This window comes from Dendrobates tinctorius, unplaced genomic scaffold (genome assembly GCF_039654945.1).
Source record: "Dendrobates tinctorius isolate UK_male_01 unplaced genomic scaffold, ASM3965494v1 ptg000075l, whole genome shotgun sequence".
NCBI lineage: Eukaryota > Metazoa > Chordata > Amphibia > Anura > Dendrobatidae > Dendrobates > Dendrobates tinctorius.
The window spans coordinates 38,774,620-38,793,739 of NW_027361743.1; the positions used below are offsets into that span (position 1 = coordinate 38,774,620).

The 19,120-nt window shown below is 43.0% G+C and overlaps 1 protein-coding gene across 1 annotated transcript in view; it reads left to right on the top strand.

The window, feature by feature from the left end:
• RXFP2 (relaxin family peptide receptor 2) overlaps positions 1-19,120 on the top strand; it is a 391,242-nt gene that overhangs the window by 278,335 nt on the left and 93,787 nt on the right. Inside the window, exons 5-7 of the mRNA XM_073583177.1 lie at positions 5,758-5,829; positions 11,328-11,399; positions 13,804-13,875. Coding sequence (XP_073439278.1) covers positions 5,758-5,829; positions 11,328-11,399; positions 13,804-13,875 — 216 coding nt within the window. The remainder of the gene's footprint in view (positions 1-5,757; positions 5,830-11,327; positions 11,400-13,803; positions 13,876-19,120) is intronic.

Consider the following 19,120-nt stretch of genomic DNA (forward strand, 5'->3'; position numbering starts at 1 on the left):
CCCTGCATTGGTTGAAGGTAACATGGAATATGAGGTAGAGAAGATACTGGTTTCCCGTCTGGCTAGACGGAGACTCCAGTATTTGGTTAAGTGGAAGGGTTATGGTCAGGAGGATAATTCCTGGGTCTCTGCCTCTGATATTCATGCCAAAAGATTGGTGCGTGCCTTTCATCGGGCTCACCCTGATTGCCCTGGTGGCGTGGATGAGGGTTCGGTGACCCCTCCTCAAGGGGGAGGTACTGTTGTGAGTTCATTTTCCCCTTCACCATTGAGGTCTGATGAACTCCCTCTTCTGGTGAAGGAAGGTAGTGAGGCTGATTACCAAGCACCTGTGCAGGATGATGATGACTGGGTGACTGGAATTGCTGACTGGATATAAGGCAGCCGACGCCCTTCTGCCTTGCGGGTGATTTCTCTGAGGGATTCTAGGAGACCAGTCTGATTCCTGCTCCTCAAAAGCTAAGTTTTCTGCTCTGCTTTTTGCATTTGTGTTTTGGTTTTGTTTTGCCTTGTTTTTCTGGATTTCTGCCATTCCCTGGTGGGGTGAGCTGAATTCCTTTTTGCTCTGTCTTCAGAAAATATGTGAGTACTGATATAGTCTTTTTGAAGCCTAGCGTCTTCAGGGCTTTTTTCCCTATCAGTCTGTTGGCTCTTGTTTTGATAGTGTTTTGGGCGGATTGCAGACAGCAGCTTTTCTATCCTGTCCTATTTAGTTAGCTTGGGCCCCATCATTTGCTCACCCTATCTTTCTATCTGTGTGAGTGTTTTTTCATCTTGCTTCACCGTCATTATATGTTGGGGGCTGCCTATTGCTTTGGGGTCTGCTCTGGGGCAGTTTAGATTTCCCTTTCTGTCTTTAGGCTATTTAGTTCTCCGGCTGTGATCGAGGGGTCTAGGGCTCTGTAGGAACCCCCCACGGCTACTGCTAGTTGTTGTTGATAGGTTCAGGGGTCTGCAATCCGATAGATGCCAACTTCTCTGGTTTTCTGGACTTAGCTAGTATTTCTGTTTTTGCCTCCTACGGTGACTCATTCATAACAGCTTCCACTTGTTGTACCTGAGTGGGTTTGAGTTCAGAAAGTTCAGCGTGCATCTGTTCCAATATGCACCAACCCCCTTGGATGTATTGAGGTCCAGCTGTCAGAGAAGTGGTGACTTTTACCAATCATGGGTCTTCTGGATTCACTGCCAACTGTATAATGTGGGGCGGTATTATTTCTTTGGGCATGCCCACTACCTGCGCCACCTCACCTCTTGTGGGATGACAATTTCCTGATCTGTCAAATGACTTCCCAGTCAGGAGATGGTGCTTTTCATTCCTCTGGAACAGAGCCAGAGACATTGTCCACGATGTGCGATGTCGGTGGGAGATATTACAGCATTTCTGTCATGATCTGCTTAGTTCATGGGATTAGGTAGTTCAGAGGTTAATCTGGACGGCCTCACTCTGTGATTCTGGGAGGCTTTTTATAGCCTCATTGTGGACTCATTCCTCGTCGCTTATACTCAGATCCTTAGCCGAGTGTTTGTGACCCTGGTGGGCTTTGTGACTGTGATATTTTATGCTTGCTTGGTTTTGACCCGGTTCTGTCCCTGTTACGAGTTCTGCCTGTTCCTTTTGTACTGCGTTGCTATCTCTGTGTATGACTCATTGCTTACGTTCTAACTATTCTCTGCTTGCTCCTCTGGTACCACACTGCCCTCTCTGTGTATGACCCCCCCGCTTGTCTGACCTGAGTTCCCCTAATCTTTACTCCAGGATTCCTGTAACAGAATCCTACAGTCATCTACTGCAGCGGGACGCTAAGCCACACCCCCTGTGGTCACATGGTAGGTCCTAGTACTCTTTACTACCTTTAGTGTCGCAGGTCCTGTTCTCAGAACTTTCCCTGCAGTTTCGGACCCCAGGCCCTCCCGTAGTCTGGGTGAGCGAACCTGCTCAGCCGCGGCAGTTCGCCGGCGCTGACAGGATCCTGATACTTTCCCCAACAAGAACTGCAAGCGATAAGTCATCTTTTTCGTACACCTTTTTCTCAAATATTGTGTTTGTGTGAAAATCCTGTTGTTGCCATTACTGATCTTGTCTCCCTGAGTGGAGTATTCCTTGTATGATAATAGCCTGTTTTAGTAAATCCTGTTAACCCCTTCTCTGCGTCTGGCTCTTCACTGCATCTAGCAAACCTTCCCCCCTTACAGGTGATTCCTCTTTATCAGCACTCTTCAAACATTATAGGTGCTGGCACTTTCTTTCCCTCACTTACCAGCATATATTTTGCTTGCTATTGTTCAATTATTTGTTTGCCCCAAACTATGAGCCTACCTTTCCGCTATGCCTGTAATAGTAACAGTATGAGAGGTAGGAGATTAGGAGCAGAGATATGGATTACATTTGACTACAGGAGTGAACATTGAGCTAGGCATAAGGGATAATATCAGTGTCATCCTTTATTATTATTATTATTATTATTATTATTACTTTATTGATTTTTAAAGCGCCATTAATTTCGGAGTGCTGTTGATGTGATAAGGGTTACACATATATTACACACATAAAATAAAATAATCAAACTGACAGTCCATTACAGAGGGAGAGAGGCCCCTGCACTCATTGGCTTACAATCTACATGGTATTGTGGGCTTTCTTAAAGAGATGAGTTTTCAGGTAATTTATGAAGGCTTCAAATTGGGTATACAGAATTACAGGGGGTGAGGGATGCTTGGACAAAAATATTTTAGTTGATAAAGTGAGAAGCATACTGTTTTCTAGGACCGGGTTATCCAAGAGTGGACCCTCAGGGCCGTGGCACCGAACTTCCCCTGGGCGAGCTGACTTAGTAGGCCGACCCCTATACATGGACCGTCAGGGACAAGCCCAAGGGATTCAAGTACTACAACTGCCGGTACTAAGAGGGTGACTCGAAGGAACCGGAGCACGGGGGAAAGCAGAATGGAAAGCATGCAGGGAGGATAAGGGAAAGGAGACATGTGAGGGACAGGCACGCAGGGAATGTAAACACAAGGAGAATGGGATCCTGGCAGGTCAGACGAGAGCTGAGGACGGAGGACAAGAGGCTGGAGAGAGATGAGAAAGACTGGACTGAGGATCACTATGAACTCAGATGGCTTGAGGTACTGTGAGGGAGACCAGGGGATTCAAGTACCATGACTGCCGGTACCGAGAGGGCGACTCGAAGGAAACAGAACACGGGGGAAAGCAGAATGGAAAGCAGGCAGGGAGGATAAGGGAAAGGAGACACGTGAGGGACAGGCACACCGAGGATGGAAACACAAGGAGAATGGGATCCTGGCTAGGTCAGACAAGAGCTGTGGACGGTCGACGAGAGGCTGGAAAGAGCGAGAGAGACTGAACTGGGGATCACTATGAACTCAGATGGCTTGAGGTACTGTGAGGGAGACCAGGGCCAGGCAGGGTTTGCGGAATCCAGGAACCACCAGGAGCGAGGATGGTAGGAAACACTGAGGGAGAGACCAGAGCAAGACAGAGTTAAGCATTAGAGGGGCATTAGAGAACCTAACACGATAATCAGGCATGGCCCAGGGGAGGGAATGGCAAGAAATGCCCTGTACTCTCTCGCTCTTGGAAGTGAGGTGCTTTTGGGTCAGGATGCGACAGCCCCATAGAGCGCAGGAGAAGCGCGCCCCCACCACCGAAGTCCACAAGAAAGTGCACGAGACAACCGGAAGTCAGCCGCTAGCTGGGAAGCAGGAAGAGCCAAGGAGGAGCGGGCACGCCTCTGACCCACAGAGAGCCGGGAAGCCGCGCAGTGAGTCACAGGAGAGCGACGGACCTCCGCAGTTGTAACACACACCAGAGCAGAGGAGACAAGGAAGTCTTGTGACAACAGAAGATTACAAGTGGGGAAGTATAAGGAGTTAAATTATGGACAGCCTTGTAAGTCACTGTTAGTAGTTGCTTGGGAATTGTAGGGGATTAGCAGAGACCAGAGGAGAAGTAGGGAGGTGAGAGGTGGATTAAATGGCCATCAGAGCTAAAGGCTTTGACCATGCTTGGAGTTGAAGTCTGAAGACCATCCACTCCAGGCACCAGCAACAGAGAATCCTGACAGATCGTACTGTTAGGCTTCACAAGTCTGAAGTCACATAGAGTAATTTGACTTTGGTACACAGGGGCTGAGTCTTCCCCTATCTTTCTCTGATTTCTCAGCTCCTCCGACTGCTCCAGTCTTTAGTTAGAGCAATCTCAGTAGACTGTAGATTTTAGGTTGCTGTATAGGGTGTCTGATGAGAGACGGGAGAAAAGTACAATGTGGACATGCTATTCAAGGCGTTTGGAGCTAAACGGAAGTAGTGAAATAGGGTGATAGCTGGACTTAAAGGTTGGGTCAAGATATGGCTTCTTCAGATATAGGCATAATTGTTACAAAAATTAGCAAAATCGTGCATGTCAGTGGAAAAATCCGATTGAAGGGGATGGGTTCTTGAAAGGGGTAGTGGGGGGTTGAAAGCAGAACTTAAACATTCCCAAAAAATATCTGTAGTTATGGAGTATGGAGCAGGCCCAGGAGCTGAGCCTCCTTCACATGGCGAGTGCTAGCTGTATTACACAGCCAGCACCTGACAACAACAGCAGAAATTAAAGCTAGCTCCATTGCTTAGATGAAGGGTCCTATTCCGAAAGTTTAAAAAAATGCATATTTGTTATCATCGAGTCTGCAAAAGTTAAATCCTAAAAATAGAAAAAGGATTGAACCCATATGAAAAACGCTATAGAAAGACAAAATAGAAAAAAAGTAAGAGTTGTTATTTTTCCATCACCTCGCCTTCCTTAAAAATATAATAAAAAGCCATTGTACAGTCATATATATCCCAAAATTGTTTCAATAGTACAGCTTGCGCTACAAGAAAAACAACCTTCTTACAGCTCCGTTGGCAGAAAATGTTTTAAAAATCTGCTTTTTTTCTATAAGTAACAAAATTTGATATTGTTATAATCGAACTGACCTGGAGAATCATGCTAATTTACTGCACAAGGAACTACATAAAGATGAAACCTAAAAAACAATGTAAATGCTTTTTTTTCATCATTGTAACTCATATGGCATTGTTCTTCCATTTTTTCAGTACATTATACAGTATGGTACAATAGAGTTATTCAAAACTATAACTCATGTTGACTAAAACAACTAAGGGAAAAAACTAAGGTGTAAAAATGTAAAGTTTAAGCAAATTTGAACCCATTTTTCTGTGATTTGATGAATTACGGCATTTTTCCATGCTTCATGAGTTTTTATTGCTTGAAAATGCATTGCACTGGAGAACATTGCAGGATGTCCACAGTTGGACCCTAGTCCTGCTCTGTCGTTATTCACAAGTTCAACCGTATCGGCATCCTGGATGCTGATACCGTTGAAGGCATTGATGGGAGGGAGCCTAATTAGAAATTCTGCTGTGTGGCCCCAAGATTTCTATCCATGCCCTTGACCAGAGTATCCTAATTTAAATATGCCTTATTTTCTGAAACTTTTTAAGAACTTAGTCTGCACATTTAAGGAATAAATCAATTTTAAGATAAGCTTAGAGGGTTGTTTAGAGATAATAGAAGGATCTTTTATCATGCATATTTCAGTCATTTAAGTCACTGAAGAACCGAGATAACTAATACATAAAAGTACATTACATAAAAGACTTTAGACGGTGAAGATGAATAACAAAAAAATATTTATTGGTTTTGTGATATGAAAGTAATTTGTTTTTACATTTTTTGTTATATTTCAGATCTCTTAGAGGAAATAATATACATTCACTTCCAGATAACATCTTCATAAATTATAAAGATTTGACAAACCTGTGAGTATAAAATATTAGAATTACTAAGTCATACTAAAATTATTACTAAAGTTCACATTTATTTTTTTTCTATACTGTATATGTATATTGCATGTTATATCGATAAGACATTGACTTTTCAAATATAATGTTACCCGCGGGCAGGCATATCAATGGTGCAATTTGAGTATCCGCACATGGGCCCAAGAGGAGGTAAAGGGCCACTACTCCGTCCAAAGGTCTTATCCCAAAGTTCAAAATTGCATTAAAGTAGCAGCTATTTCAGAGCTGGAGTGGTGCTACTAATCTAAGTTTCCTGACCCTAGTATTATACTTACCAGTCGCTATCTTCAGCTCTTCCCGTGCTGCTTCAGCCCCGTGCTGCCATCTTGTGACCGCAATTTCTGATTGACCAGAAGTCAGAGGTAATGGTCACAAGCTTTCAATTCAGTTCCCTAGGAGTCTCTTTTGGCTCTCATAGACTTACATTGAGTTATGCCTATAACACAATGAGTTAAAAAATAGAAGTCGCGGACGGCACCGCTATTACCATATATCAGCTGATGGTATGCGACTGGCAGCAAGCTGTCATCCAATGCTCCTGGGTGCTTGACCTCGCAGCGATCAAATAATTGAATCCATATGAAGAAAAAGGTCGCACTCGACAGGATGAAATATAGCTCCTTTATTGACACGTAGTTAAATGTCAGGTCAGAGTAGAGTGGCAAGAGTGTTCACAAGCTGACAACGGCCGCTTCGCGCTGCTCTAGCGCTTCCACGGGTCCAACACTGGAATTACCCGACAGGTCACAACCTGCAGAAGACCGAGTGGTGCCGGGATTCTGGGAACATATGAAGACAGTAACTGATAAATATAAGACTAAGGGTCGGGAACCTAGTTTAATAGCATCACTACAGCTCTGCAATAATAAAAAAAAGCTGGAGTGGTGCTTTAATTTTGGTGCTTTAATTTACTAGATCAAGCAAACCATCACAATATTTAAATAAGTTTCAATTCTGAAAAATATTCTTGCATCCGGGATGATGTCATGATGCCCCCTGAAATTCATCTGAAGACCTTGTAGAATGTCCTCTTAACTTACTTAGTGAAAGTGGCCAAAAATGCTCATTTCCTCCTGAAAATGGTCTCAGTAAACTGAACATCATGGCAGAGAAGAAAGCTGGCTTTCCAGACGGCCCCATCATCATGCCACTACTCACATGGTGGCACGCAGGAAGGAGCTTCTTGAATGTTTTGGAGTGGAAGCTAAATTCTGGGTTCTAGCAACATGAGAAAAGGTCTGAATCAAAACACCACTTCAGATTTCATATTAAACGTACATTAGAAAGTTTGTTTCTGAAACATCCAAACAATACCTTATATTGCTAGACAACCCTTTTACTAATTAATAATTGGGACCATGCCTTGAAACAGTTTAAGAAACAAAAGAAACTTCAAAGAAATCTTTTTATTTCAAGATATATTATAATTAATTTCCTATCTCTGTCCATAAATCTTTACTTTCAAGGTTACATAAAATATCACTCTGTCCTTCTGAACCTTGGCGTCATCTTCAGATAAGAACAAATAATTGTATGTATTATGCTACGATTACACTTTGCTGAATGAATGGGAAGTCGTATATTATCTATGTTCATCAGAAGCAAGGATGAAAATTATTTTTATTGTCAAAATTATGATTTGGGATTCTGATAGGGGTTCTCTATGTCACAGGCATTCTATCCATTGTGGCAGCTGACGCTGCCTCTATGGAGCCTGTGAGTATGGAGGTGGTGGGCACCCTCTGTGGCCTGTGAGTCGGGAGGTGGTGGGCTCCCTCTGGGGCCTGTGTGTCAGGAGGTGGTGGGTCCCTTTGGGGCCTGTTCATTGGGAGGTGGTGTGACCCCCCTTGTGGCCTGTGAGTCTGGAGGTGGAGGGCCCCCTCACCCTATCATTACAATATCAGCGGTATCTGCATCCTCAAAACAAGGATACCATTGAATAAAATGGTGGCCTCCATTCAGTCTACGCCTGTGAGTCTGGACTGTGCACTACAGGCGCAGTGACATCACTACATCACGCCTGCAGTGCAGAGGCTCACTACTCACATTGCACAGGCCAGAGCAGCATGCCAGGGGAACAGGGAGAGATGAGTAGTGTTTTTTTATGTCAGTAGTTGTGGGAGAGACGGGAGATGGCAGGGAAAAAGAGCTGGAGTGACAAAAGCTTCAGATCTACAATAGCTCTTTAGCCTCATTTTCTTATTATGGAGGAACAGACTGGCCATGTTACGGTATTGCTGGACTTGTCTTTGAAGGACCTACGTGTGCCCTCATACATAGTTTAGGGTATAGAATCTTGCTGACAAATTCACTTTCAGAAAAGCTCTTTTATGTTCTTTGACCATACCCAAAGCAAACTCCATGAAGACATGTTGATGAAGTTAGAGTAGATAATTTTGAGTGGCCCAACGCATTTGGGATGAATTGGAATTATGTTTGAGAGACAAACTTTTCTCAGTACCTGACCCAACAAATAATCTTGTGGCTGAATGAACACAAATTTCCAGAGGCACACTGCAAAATCTTGAGAAAAATGGAGGCTGTTTATAGCTTAAAAAGGAGTCTCAACTCCATATAACACCAATGGTCTGGAAATTGAATGTCCAACAAGACCTTAAACAGATCACACAAAGGTTACCTTGACTGAGATAAAGAAAGCACTTGGAAATCACAACATTAAAAACTGTGATTCACAATCTAACTTCTGTAACAAGTTATCAAGGTGGTCTGTTTTGACTCATGGTAACCTTTGGTACATCGGTAGGTGTGATGGTGGGGTATCCCCATGCTTTTGCCAAATTACAGTATATTGTATATATATTTTTTTTCATTCATAGTAAAGATTTATGCAAAAAATATGACTTCTTTTACATTAGCAGAACTTGTTAGAATGATAAAAAACAACGATTACAAGATAAATCCATTTGCAGCAGAATTCTAAAAGCAAAGTAAAGCACTTAGACATTTACCAGTAATCATTTTCAAAGTTTCTTCACGATCAAGCATTTACCTTTTTAATGGGAGGAATTGCTGCATTTGCGTATCACATAAAACATTATGGGAAACAGATGATACGTAGCCAAAAGAACAAAACAAATTCATATTTTATGGTGACCTTGGCTTCGTATAATAAGTGCAGGTAAAAAAAAGGACATCTCCTTGTAAGCTTCAATAAGAAAGACACAGCAAACAATTATAACCTTCACAAACAACATCAGGTAAATGGCAAAATAAAAGAACAATACGTGAGTTAATGACTTTATCTTTACACTTCTATGTACAAATCAAACATATCATCTATTAAACATCAAAACGAGCAAGAAAATAGTCCAAAGACTCCATCTTCTAAGTTCTGCAATTGCTTAAAAATAGAAAAAGGGGGAAAAACACATTTACACAAGCAGCAAGAAGTCATCACCTAACTATTTACAATGGTAAAAATTAAGGAAACTGCTTAAGAAGTCTGTCTTATTTGCATCATTTTTTGCAACTTTTGCTCATTCTTCAAAGAGATGAGAGACGTGGACATGGTCAGAGTTCCAGATGCCATACATCCCATGATAAATGATAACATTGTGGGCATGTAAGCCACCAACAGGAGGAACTTAGTTGTTGACCACATACTTAGCATTCATTAGATTCAATGGTATTTTGCAGTAGAGCTAATCTCCTCCTAGTGGTGGCTGCAGCCAACCAGTTTATTATGATGTAAAGGGTTTATCCAGCCCTTTTCAATTTATGGTGTGACACGGTGGGTGTGAATCCACTGCGCCACTGGCCAGATTTACCCTGGAGCACCATAGCTAAGTGGCTATCTGGTCTTTATTAGGGCCTTTGATGGTGAAGAAAGGCTTGGCCACTCCAGGACAGCGCCCAGAGCTGCAGCAGCTGAACAATGGGTCAAGGGAGGCATGCGAGGTACAAAGGGCACACGCAGAAACATAGTCAGACAGTCTGAGGTAAGGCATGCAGCACAGGTTCAGGATACAAAGCCGAGGTCAGGAGCGGCGAGATCAGACTGAACTGATGGACAAGCTGGGTCACTAACAAGAGACAAAACATGATCACGTCTACACTGGAACCTAGTTGCAATTACTTACTAGAACCAAAGCTCAGGCAAGGAGTGGAGGGTGGAGCTTCTAATATATCCCCTGCTGGCAGTGGATAGGCAAGAGAATCTAAAGAGAATCTAATCTCTGCAGGACACAGCAGAGTTAAATTCCTGCACAGTCTGCCGGTGTGCCAAACAAACTTTCTTCTTCTTGTGCACAGTCTGACCATGTCTCCCTATAGCTAGGTGGAGACAGCAGAAAAATGCAGCAGTGCTGGGGAGTGCTGCATGAGGCAAAGTCAGAGAGACAAACATGAAGGGAAGCAGAGCGATGACTGCAGTGAGTTAGACCGTGCTGATAGGGTTACCAGCTTGACAGACGGCCTACTGTTAGGGTAAGTTCACATCACAATGTAAAAAAATTGGTCCAATCTTTATCCAGAAAAGTGGGACAATTTTTTTCTCACTTGTGATCTGTTTGCAGTCCGTACTGTTTTTTTACAGAAACAACTATTAATCATTTACAGGACCATTTGCAGTTTCCTAAGTTACAGAATTGCAATGTATCCATAAAAATCAGATTTCCGTACTATGGAATCTGATTTTTTTTTCTCGCCCCCATAGCCTTGAATAGATGAGTCTCATCCGATTTCAGAGTCAGATCTCAACATGCTGCAATTTTTATCACAGAGAGATTTTGCAGGTGAAAAAAACTTGTATTGTTCATCTCCACTGCTCTACTGAATAACTTTGGTCCAAGTGCCATCCATTTTTTTCACAGATAGCACTTGGACCAAAAATATGGTCGTCGAAATGAGCCTTAGCACCACTGCTCATGCCATGAAGCTACTGGAGCACAGTTTTTGTGCCGACATTAATGCCAAAGGACGTTTACACTCTGCGATTATGGAGTCAGTAGCATGATGGTAACGTTTAGACACTATTTCCCTCAGAAATTAGTGACCCCGTTTTGTAACTGTATGTGGCTGCCAGTTCGTGGTTGAGTTGCGGTGGTTCCTTAACACTTCCGCTTCTCAATAATACCACGTACGGTACATTTGATTGTGGAATACTGAGGAAAGAAATTTCATCAACTCCTTACAATAGTGAGGTACCATTACAATACCATGCTTTTATCAGGGAGTACTTAAGAACAAGAAATTCTTTCACAATGTTAGTAAAGACTGATGGAATGGTGAGGGGCAGGATGTCACACACTTGAGCAATGGAACTGAATGACAAATCTGACTTCAATCATTAAGAATTGTGTCCAATACATTTGTCCATATAGAATATAATGAGCAGCAAAATTCAGAGTTCGACCTCTGCTTATTTTATGCCAGCAGTAAATCTATTATACTTCATTTACTGATTGACTTTTGCATATTTTTTTGTTTCCTACAAGATTTCTCCAGGAAAACTGTTTGAGGAATGTCTCGCAGAAGGCATTTTTTGGCTTATATCAGTTGCAAAAACTGTAAGTATGAACTTTGATTTGCTGAATTTAAGGAAATGGTTTATATATTAACAAAAGAGTCTTAGGCTTTGTTCAGACATCAGTGATTCTCACCTACACAAAAAAAACACTACGTGTGTCATTAGTGTTTTGGATCTCAGTTTCATCAGAATTTTTTATGAATGGTAAATACACTCAAATTCATTGCAGTGTTAATCATGGCCTACAAACTGATGCCAACAGTGTTCTGTTTGTATTTTTCACAAACTCATTGGTAGGCATCAGGTTCCTGCCTCTGCACAGGAGGGATCTCGAGCCTTGCCTTCTGCGGTCTCCCATTCCTCTCCAGCAGGAGAGGAGACTGCTCAGCAGAGATGTCGGTCCCAGTGCCTTGCCCAGGCTAATGCCAGGTGTCTGGTTGCTCCTTCTGGCTCTGCTATTGTATCATGCTTGAGTCAGCAGCAAGCAGACGCTCCTGGGACTAAGTCCTGCTTTCCCCTACTGAGCATGCCCATGGGCCGACCTTTCATTGGAGGTCGGAGGTCACATACTCAGGTCCTATTGCTGCTCTGATTGGACCTCCAGGAAGGTCCCGGAAGGCTGCAGCTATAAAAGGTTTGCATGGCCGGGCGGCCATGCGCTAATATAGAGACTTGTTGCTAAAGTTGTGTGTATGATGATGGATGTCTGAGACTGGTGAATGACTCATTATGATTCCCCTCCCTTTGATATGCATGTCTGTAGGGTTTAGGGTTTTAGAGTCAACACCGAGTACTGGCACTACCTAGTGCCGCAGTGCTCTCAGCTCCTCTTGCATATTAGCGCTGGAGGGCACCATTCAGCACATGGCACCTCGGTACCACATTACCACAGCGTCCATCAGAGCGGCGCCATGCTCAGATAGTGCGCTTTCGAGTTCTAAGCTAAGGCTGGTTATTGGCGTCCGCCAGTGTGGCGCTGTACACACTCTGCGGTCAGCAATTGTCTGCTGCACCCTGTGATTGTTAACAGGGTACAGCGTTCCTTAAGGGTCTTCCCCTGGCAGTGCAGCAGCGGTTCCGTGCGTGAGTGGGTCTAGAGGGGCGCTGACCCTGTGCCTTGGGGCAGCGTCCTGTGACATCACACTTGCGCTCTCCTACTCCTAGTCTCTGTGAAGTAACAGAGTCTGCCTTAGTACACACCGGGTGTCTTTAACCTGCGTGAGTTCGGCCATACACTGTCCATTATTGTCTAGCAGCAGTTAGCTGCGTTCTGCCAGTCCCTAACACCCATAACCTTGTATTGGAATTGCTTTCCGTACTATCACGAAAAAAAACGCATGTCTCCATGACACGTGAACAACTCTATAGAATATATTGTGTATATATTTTATCTGTGAAAAACACAGATGTCTGAATAAGGCCTTAAATGGAATCTGTCAGTAGGATTAACCCTCCTAAGCCATCTATGTGGGCATGCAGGTTGAAAGAGAGTTGAATAAACTGATACCTGATATCTGCGATACCATGTCTTATTCCAGAGAAATCCATGTTTTTCCTATATGAAAATGAGATTTTCAAGGCTATGGGCCCAACATAGATCTCCCAGAGAATCTGCCTTCAGTGCTTATCTTAAAAAAATAAAGGGTTACCTGTGTGAGACATGTAATGACTGATATTTTGCTCTCATAATCACATACATACTGTAATGCGGTCAGAGCTAACACAGTACAGCCGAAGTGAAGTTTGTCTCATTATAAACTCGTTTTCAGCTGCAGTTACCTTACAGTGCTTCAGCTTGCATCTCACAGGCAGCAAGAGTGGGGGAAGGGCAGTACAGCAGAGCTGACAACAGTGTGAGAAGTAAAATAAGCTTGTTGTGTTTGCAATGAGACAAGGTTCACCTTTGCTGTACTGTACTGGTTACAAATAGGCAAAGCTCTGGAGTACAGCTGCCAGCACTATGAGAGGACAAGTGCTGCTGGAAATGTTTGCAATGACACAAAGTTCACTTCTGCTGTACTGTGTTGGTTCTAATTTCACTGCAGAGCTGTGTGTTGTTATGAGAGAAAAGTGTCAGTCATTATAGGTCTCTCACACTGGTAGTGCCCCCTTTTATTTAAAATAAACTCTGGAGGCAGATCATCAGGGAGATCATTGTCTGAACCATAGATCTTAAGAGCTCATTTAAAGAAAAGAAAAATATGCATTTCTCTGGAAAAAGACTTAAGATCACAGATATCAAGAAATCACTTTATTCAACTTCCTATGACCTACATGCCCATATAGATGGCTTAGGAGGGTTGATCCTACTGACAGATTCCCTTCAATTCTTAATACCTTTTAATTTAGCATGGAGCTTTAATTTGACTATTTTTCTTACTTGATGAATAATTTATCTTTTTCCTTTTACTATATTACCAAACCTTTTATTTTGTATCTTCTAGGTATCTTAGTAACAACTGTATCACGTTCTTGCATCAAGGGGTTTTCAGTCACTTACATCAATTACGATGGCTGTGAGTCTTCCATGCATTTATATAATTTTGTATACATTTGGGGGTTTTTTTATCTGCCTAGCATCTAGGATAAATGATTTGTACAAATCTCTAAAAGTTAAGCACAAAATATGATTCTGCATGTGAATGATAGGGCAAAGTAACTTGCCTATGTGTTAAAGCTAATGTAGCGTCAACTAGAGGCCATCATTTCTACCTCTTCTCCTAATCAGTAGTGAGCTCTTCTTTTCTCATATGTCCCTACATTTCCTATTTTCCCTATTGCTATTACACAATGTGAAAATATTATAATTTGGAGTTTTATTTTACACATTTTAGACCAAAGAGGTAAAATATTTTCCCATATTGAATTTGGTGAATATAGCTTAGCAATTTCTTTCAACATGTACCTGTCATTTCCTTTCAACATGTACCTGTCATTTTTTAAAAGTTTTTATATATTAGAGGGTGTGCGTAGTGTTGCTGATTGGTAGAGGTTTGGGTCCTGAGACCCCCACTGAACGGTCAAAACAACACTCTTAAGTGTGAAGCTCCAGTATGAGCTGTTTGCAAAGTACAGTGTATGGGCTCAATATGTATACAGTATGTCTAAAGTCACCTCTGTATTCCCCTTTCAAAACTAATAAATGACAAAAAAAAAAAACTTATCGTTGTGTCCAAAAATGTCCATTCTATCAAACTTAAAATGCTGTAACCCAGGGTTCTCAAACTCTGCTGGGTATATGGGCCGCATATAGAGAATATTTGAATTTGGGGGGTCGCATTCTTAGCAGGACAAAGTCGCATTTTTAGTGATAGCATTTTTTTCTATACATGTTTTGATCATTTTTTTTTGAACATTTTTGTTGTGTTTATTTTATTTTTTAAATGGCATTCATCTTATAGGTTATGGTACAATTTTATAGCTTGGGTCGTTATGGATGTGGCGATAACAAACATGCACTTATTTCTTTAGTTTATATATAAAACAGCATTTTTAGTTGCAAAATACTTTTTCATGCTTTATTTATTTATTTATTTATTTCATTTTTACAAATTTGGTTCCCCCAATTGGCAACATACAGTAATATTGTCTTACAATGAGCACCATATACAGTAGTAGCTCTGGCAAACATCTTGCAGTAATTGTCCCCCATCCTGGTCCCTATCTTGTAGCAAGGTCCCATCCTGGTCTCCATATTGTAGTAATGTTCCCCATACTGGTCCCTATATTGAAGTAATATCCCCCATCCTGGTCCCCTTCTTGTAGTAACGTCCCCTTCTTGTAGTAATGTCCCCATCCAGGTACCCATATTGTGCATCGTAATACCAATGTCAGGAACCAGTTAATCAGAGGCCAGCTGTTGACATCGGCATTTTTTATTTCAGCTGCTGGCCTCTGATTGGCAGGCGGATGGCATTGGTTTTGCTGTGCAGATAGCTTGATAACTTGTGCCCGTCAAGCACTGACAGTTGCAAAGCATAGCAATGCTGCTGCATTGCTATGCTTTATGACTGCAATCAGAGCCCTGAATGTCGAAGTCCCATGGTGTGATATATATATATATATATATATATATATATATATACAAACCATATATACTCGTGTATAAGCCGACCCCCCTAATTTTGTCACAAAAAACTGGAAAAACTTATTGACTCATGTATAAGCCTAGGGTGCACAGTGAGTGACCCAGTTATGCTGCACAGTGAGTGGCCCCAGATAATGAGAACAGTGAGTGGCCCCATCATATTGCTGCTGCTGCCGCTGCCTCCGTTACAAAAAAAACTGTATACTCACCTCCTGCTGCCCGCTGCTCATCAGCGTTGCCGGCTCTGGAACGATGACAGGTGAATATGGCTCCCCCCATTCATACTCACCCCCTCCTGGCGCTCGTCTCTGCAGCGCAGCCCCTGCTTTTTCAATGTTCTCGGCGCTGCTACTCTTTCTGCTTCAGCGGTCACGTGGTACCGCTCATTAAATAAATATATGTAAAATAAATAATAATAAATAATAAATAAAAATATGCGCATATATATATATATATACACACTGCTCAAAAAATAAAGGGAACACTTAAACAACATAATATAACTCCAAGTAAATCAAACTTCTGTGAAATCAAACGGTCCACTTAGGAAGCAACACTGATTGACAATCAATTTCACATGCTGTTGTGCAAATGGAATAGATAACAGATGGAAATTATTGGCAATTATCAAGACACCCTCAATAAAGGAGTGGCTCTGCAGGTGGGGACCACAGACCACATCTCAGTGCCAATGCTTTCTTTCTAGATGATGTTTTGGTCACTTTTGAATGTTGGTTGTGCTTTCACACTCGTGGTAGCATGAGACGGACTCTACAATCCACACAAGTGGCTCAGGTAGTGCAGCTCATCCAGGATGGCACATCAATGCGAGCTGTGGCAAGAAGGTTTGCTGTGTCTGTCAGCGTAGTGTCCAGAGGCTGGAGGCGCTACTAGGAGACAGGCCAGTACATCAGGAGACGTGGAGGGGGCCGTAAGAGGGCAACAACCCAGCAGCAGGACCGCTACGTCTGCCTTTGTGCAAGGAGGAACAGGAGGAGCACTGCCAGAGCCCTGCAAAATGACCTTCAGCAGGCCACAAATGAGCATGTGTCTTCAGAAACGGTTAGAAACTGACTCCATGAGGACGGTCTGAGTGTCCAACGTCAACAGATGGGGGTTGCAATAAAACTTAAGTTTTTATTCAATGGATGGTTGTGCCACATACTTCCCTTCTCATCCATGTGCCTGCTGTGCTTCATCAGCCGAACTCGGCGCCCACCAGTTCTCGTCTTCTGAGTTCAAGCAAGCATGATGAGCTTTCAAGTTCTGTCCTATTGTCTCCTGTTCAATTTTGTCCTCTGTGGCTTTTAAAGTAGGTTTTTCTATGAAACGCTGCAGAGTCACAAAGTCAAACATACCTGGCTGCCTGTGAATAATGCATCATGTATCAGCTGTCATATTCCCTTTATACTCATCCAGACATCCGTAATTCACATTAGTGTTCTGTATTTTTTCATGAATGGAACACTTGCACATTATAGTCTATAGGACTGTTCGTGTGTAGAAGTTTTTTGTTTTGCGAACTGCATGTCCACAAAAAAAACACAGTGACATCTCCAAATATTGCACCAATTCATGGATCAAAATTGCACACTGAAATCTATGGGTCTGAAAAACTTGGACAGCATGCAAATTAAATCCTAATTGCATGTCACAGATGTGTCAGAGGCTGCAGACTGTCGCTCTGCATCTGAAAGCAGAAGCTTTCAGCAGGCTGCTTTGCAGACTTCATCCTGGTCTTTCTGACTCTAGAACCCAGTGGCAACCTTTCCTTGTCTCTAGTTGACACACCTGGACCAGGGTGTTTATATCTCCTAGCTTGCTGCTGGAAGTTGCAGGTGATATTTCCACTTCCCTGTTGAGGCTTGGAGCTATAGCAGTCAGCTATCTTCCTTCTTGGTGTTTGGAGGACGTTTGTGTTTCTCTCTAAGTCTACTCAAGCTAAGTGTTCCCTTTGTTTGTGTATCCCATCTGTCTTTAGTTGTAGTGGGGATGGACTAGTTGACTAGTATGCATCCTATCTTTCCCTATGCAGGGCTTACTGCTAGGGGCAGGCAGGGATTAGATATCCTGCTTGGCGATAGGTGCAGAACCTATATGGGGACGTTAGGGCAGACAGGGTGAAGTTAGGTCTGCCTAGTGGTCTCCACTCCCCCTTCCCTAGTGTTGGGTTCCCTTCCCCTTATTCCTTTGTGTTGCACTTAGTCTTTCCTACACTATGAGTGACATTGCATCATAGTTTTATCCATTTTTCACTGACTGTTTGCTAGGAGATTTTTTTAGCATGCAAATTATGAAATACTTAGGCTACATTCCCACAATCTTTTGGTGAGTTTTTGGTTTTGCAGATTTTCTGCACTCATTAAGTAAAATAGGATACATGCATTTTTTAAAAATTTGCAACATCGAACACTCACCAAATGCTCATGATGGGAACATGAGAACTGACACAGGGACCAATCATGAATGTGTGGTTTGTTTGGCTCTTTTGTTGCTGAAAGGAGCAAGTGTTACGCGGGGCTTAGGTCAAAGAAGGCTGAAATACCCGGGGCCCCTGCGGAGTCCCTCCAACTAGGGAAAACCCTGTCTGACCCTCAACCCAGGGTTTTTGCTAATGGTGCAAATGCCTGAGCCTCCAACCTTTCCTTATCTCCTGCTCAGCCCTAAGCTGAACCCTCCACCTTCCATCCAGTGAGTCGTCAAACCACCAAAGCCCACACAGTAATGACAGACAGGGAGAACTTAAACCGCACCGCGCTGCATACACACAGGACAATACCGTAATGTGAAAGGGCAAAACAAAACACAAATATAGGAAGGCGAAAAGGTAACAACGGATCATACGCCACCAGATACGAATTTCTCTCTCCAACACCTCCTCTCCAGACCGGAACCACTTGGCATAAAACACAAGCTATAATCGGCGACGCCCATAGGCCAGCATGACTATTTAAAGACCGTGGGCGTGACCAAACATCCCACCTGATTTCCAGCTAGATTAACCCCCGATAACTTGAGTAAAATCAAGCCGGCGCCACTGAAGCTATAGTGGATGAAGATGGAACTACCGCTGCCTGCCGGACGCTGTGGTGTGAATAGCGTCCAACATGACAGTACCCCGTCTTCTACGAGGGACCCCAGGGCCCTCAAGACTCATAGGACCCGGCTTGTCTGGATGATGGCGGTGAAACGAACTGACCAGCCGATCCGCATGTATGTCCGTGGCTGGTACCCAAGACCTCTCCTCCGAACCATACCCCCGCCAGTGTACCAAATACTGAAGAGTACGGCGAGAGTCCACCACCTTGGAGACTTCAAACTCTAAATCGCCATCCACCATGACTGGAGGTGGCATCGGCGTCGTGTCCACAGAGCCAACCACCTTTTTCAATAAAGCCCTGTGAAACACGTTGTGTATCTTGTATACCGCAGGAAGTTCCAACTGATACGCAACCGGGTTAATGATGGCAGCAATCTTAAAATGGCCAATAAATCTTGGACCCAATTTCAATGATGGAATTTTGAGTTTTATGTTTTTAGTAGCTAACCACACCCAATCACCCACACACAGGTCCGGACCTGGCACGCGTCTCGCGTCAGCCACTCGTTTGTACCTTGCACTCATGCCCAGCAATCGCTGTTTCACACTCCTCCAGACCGATGATAGTTGAACT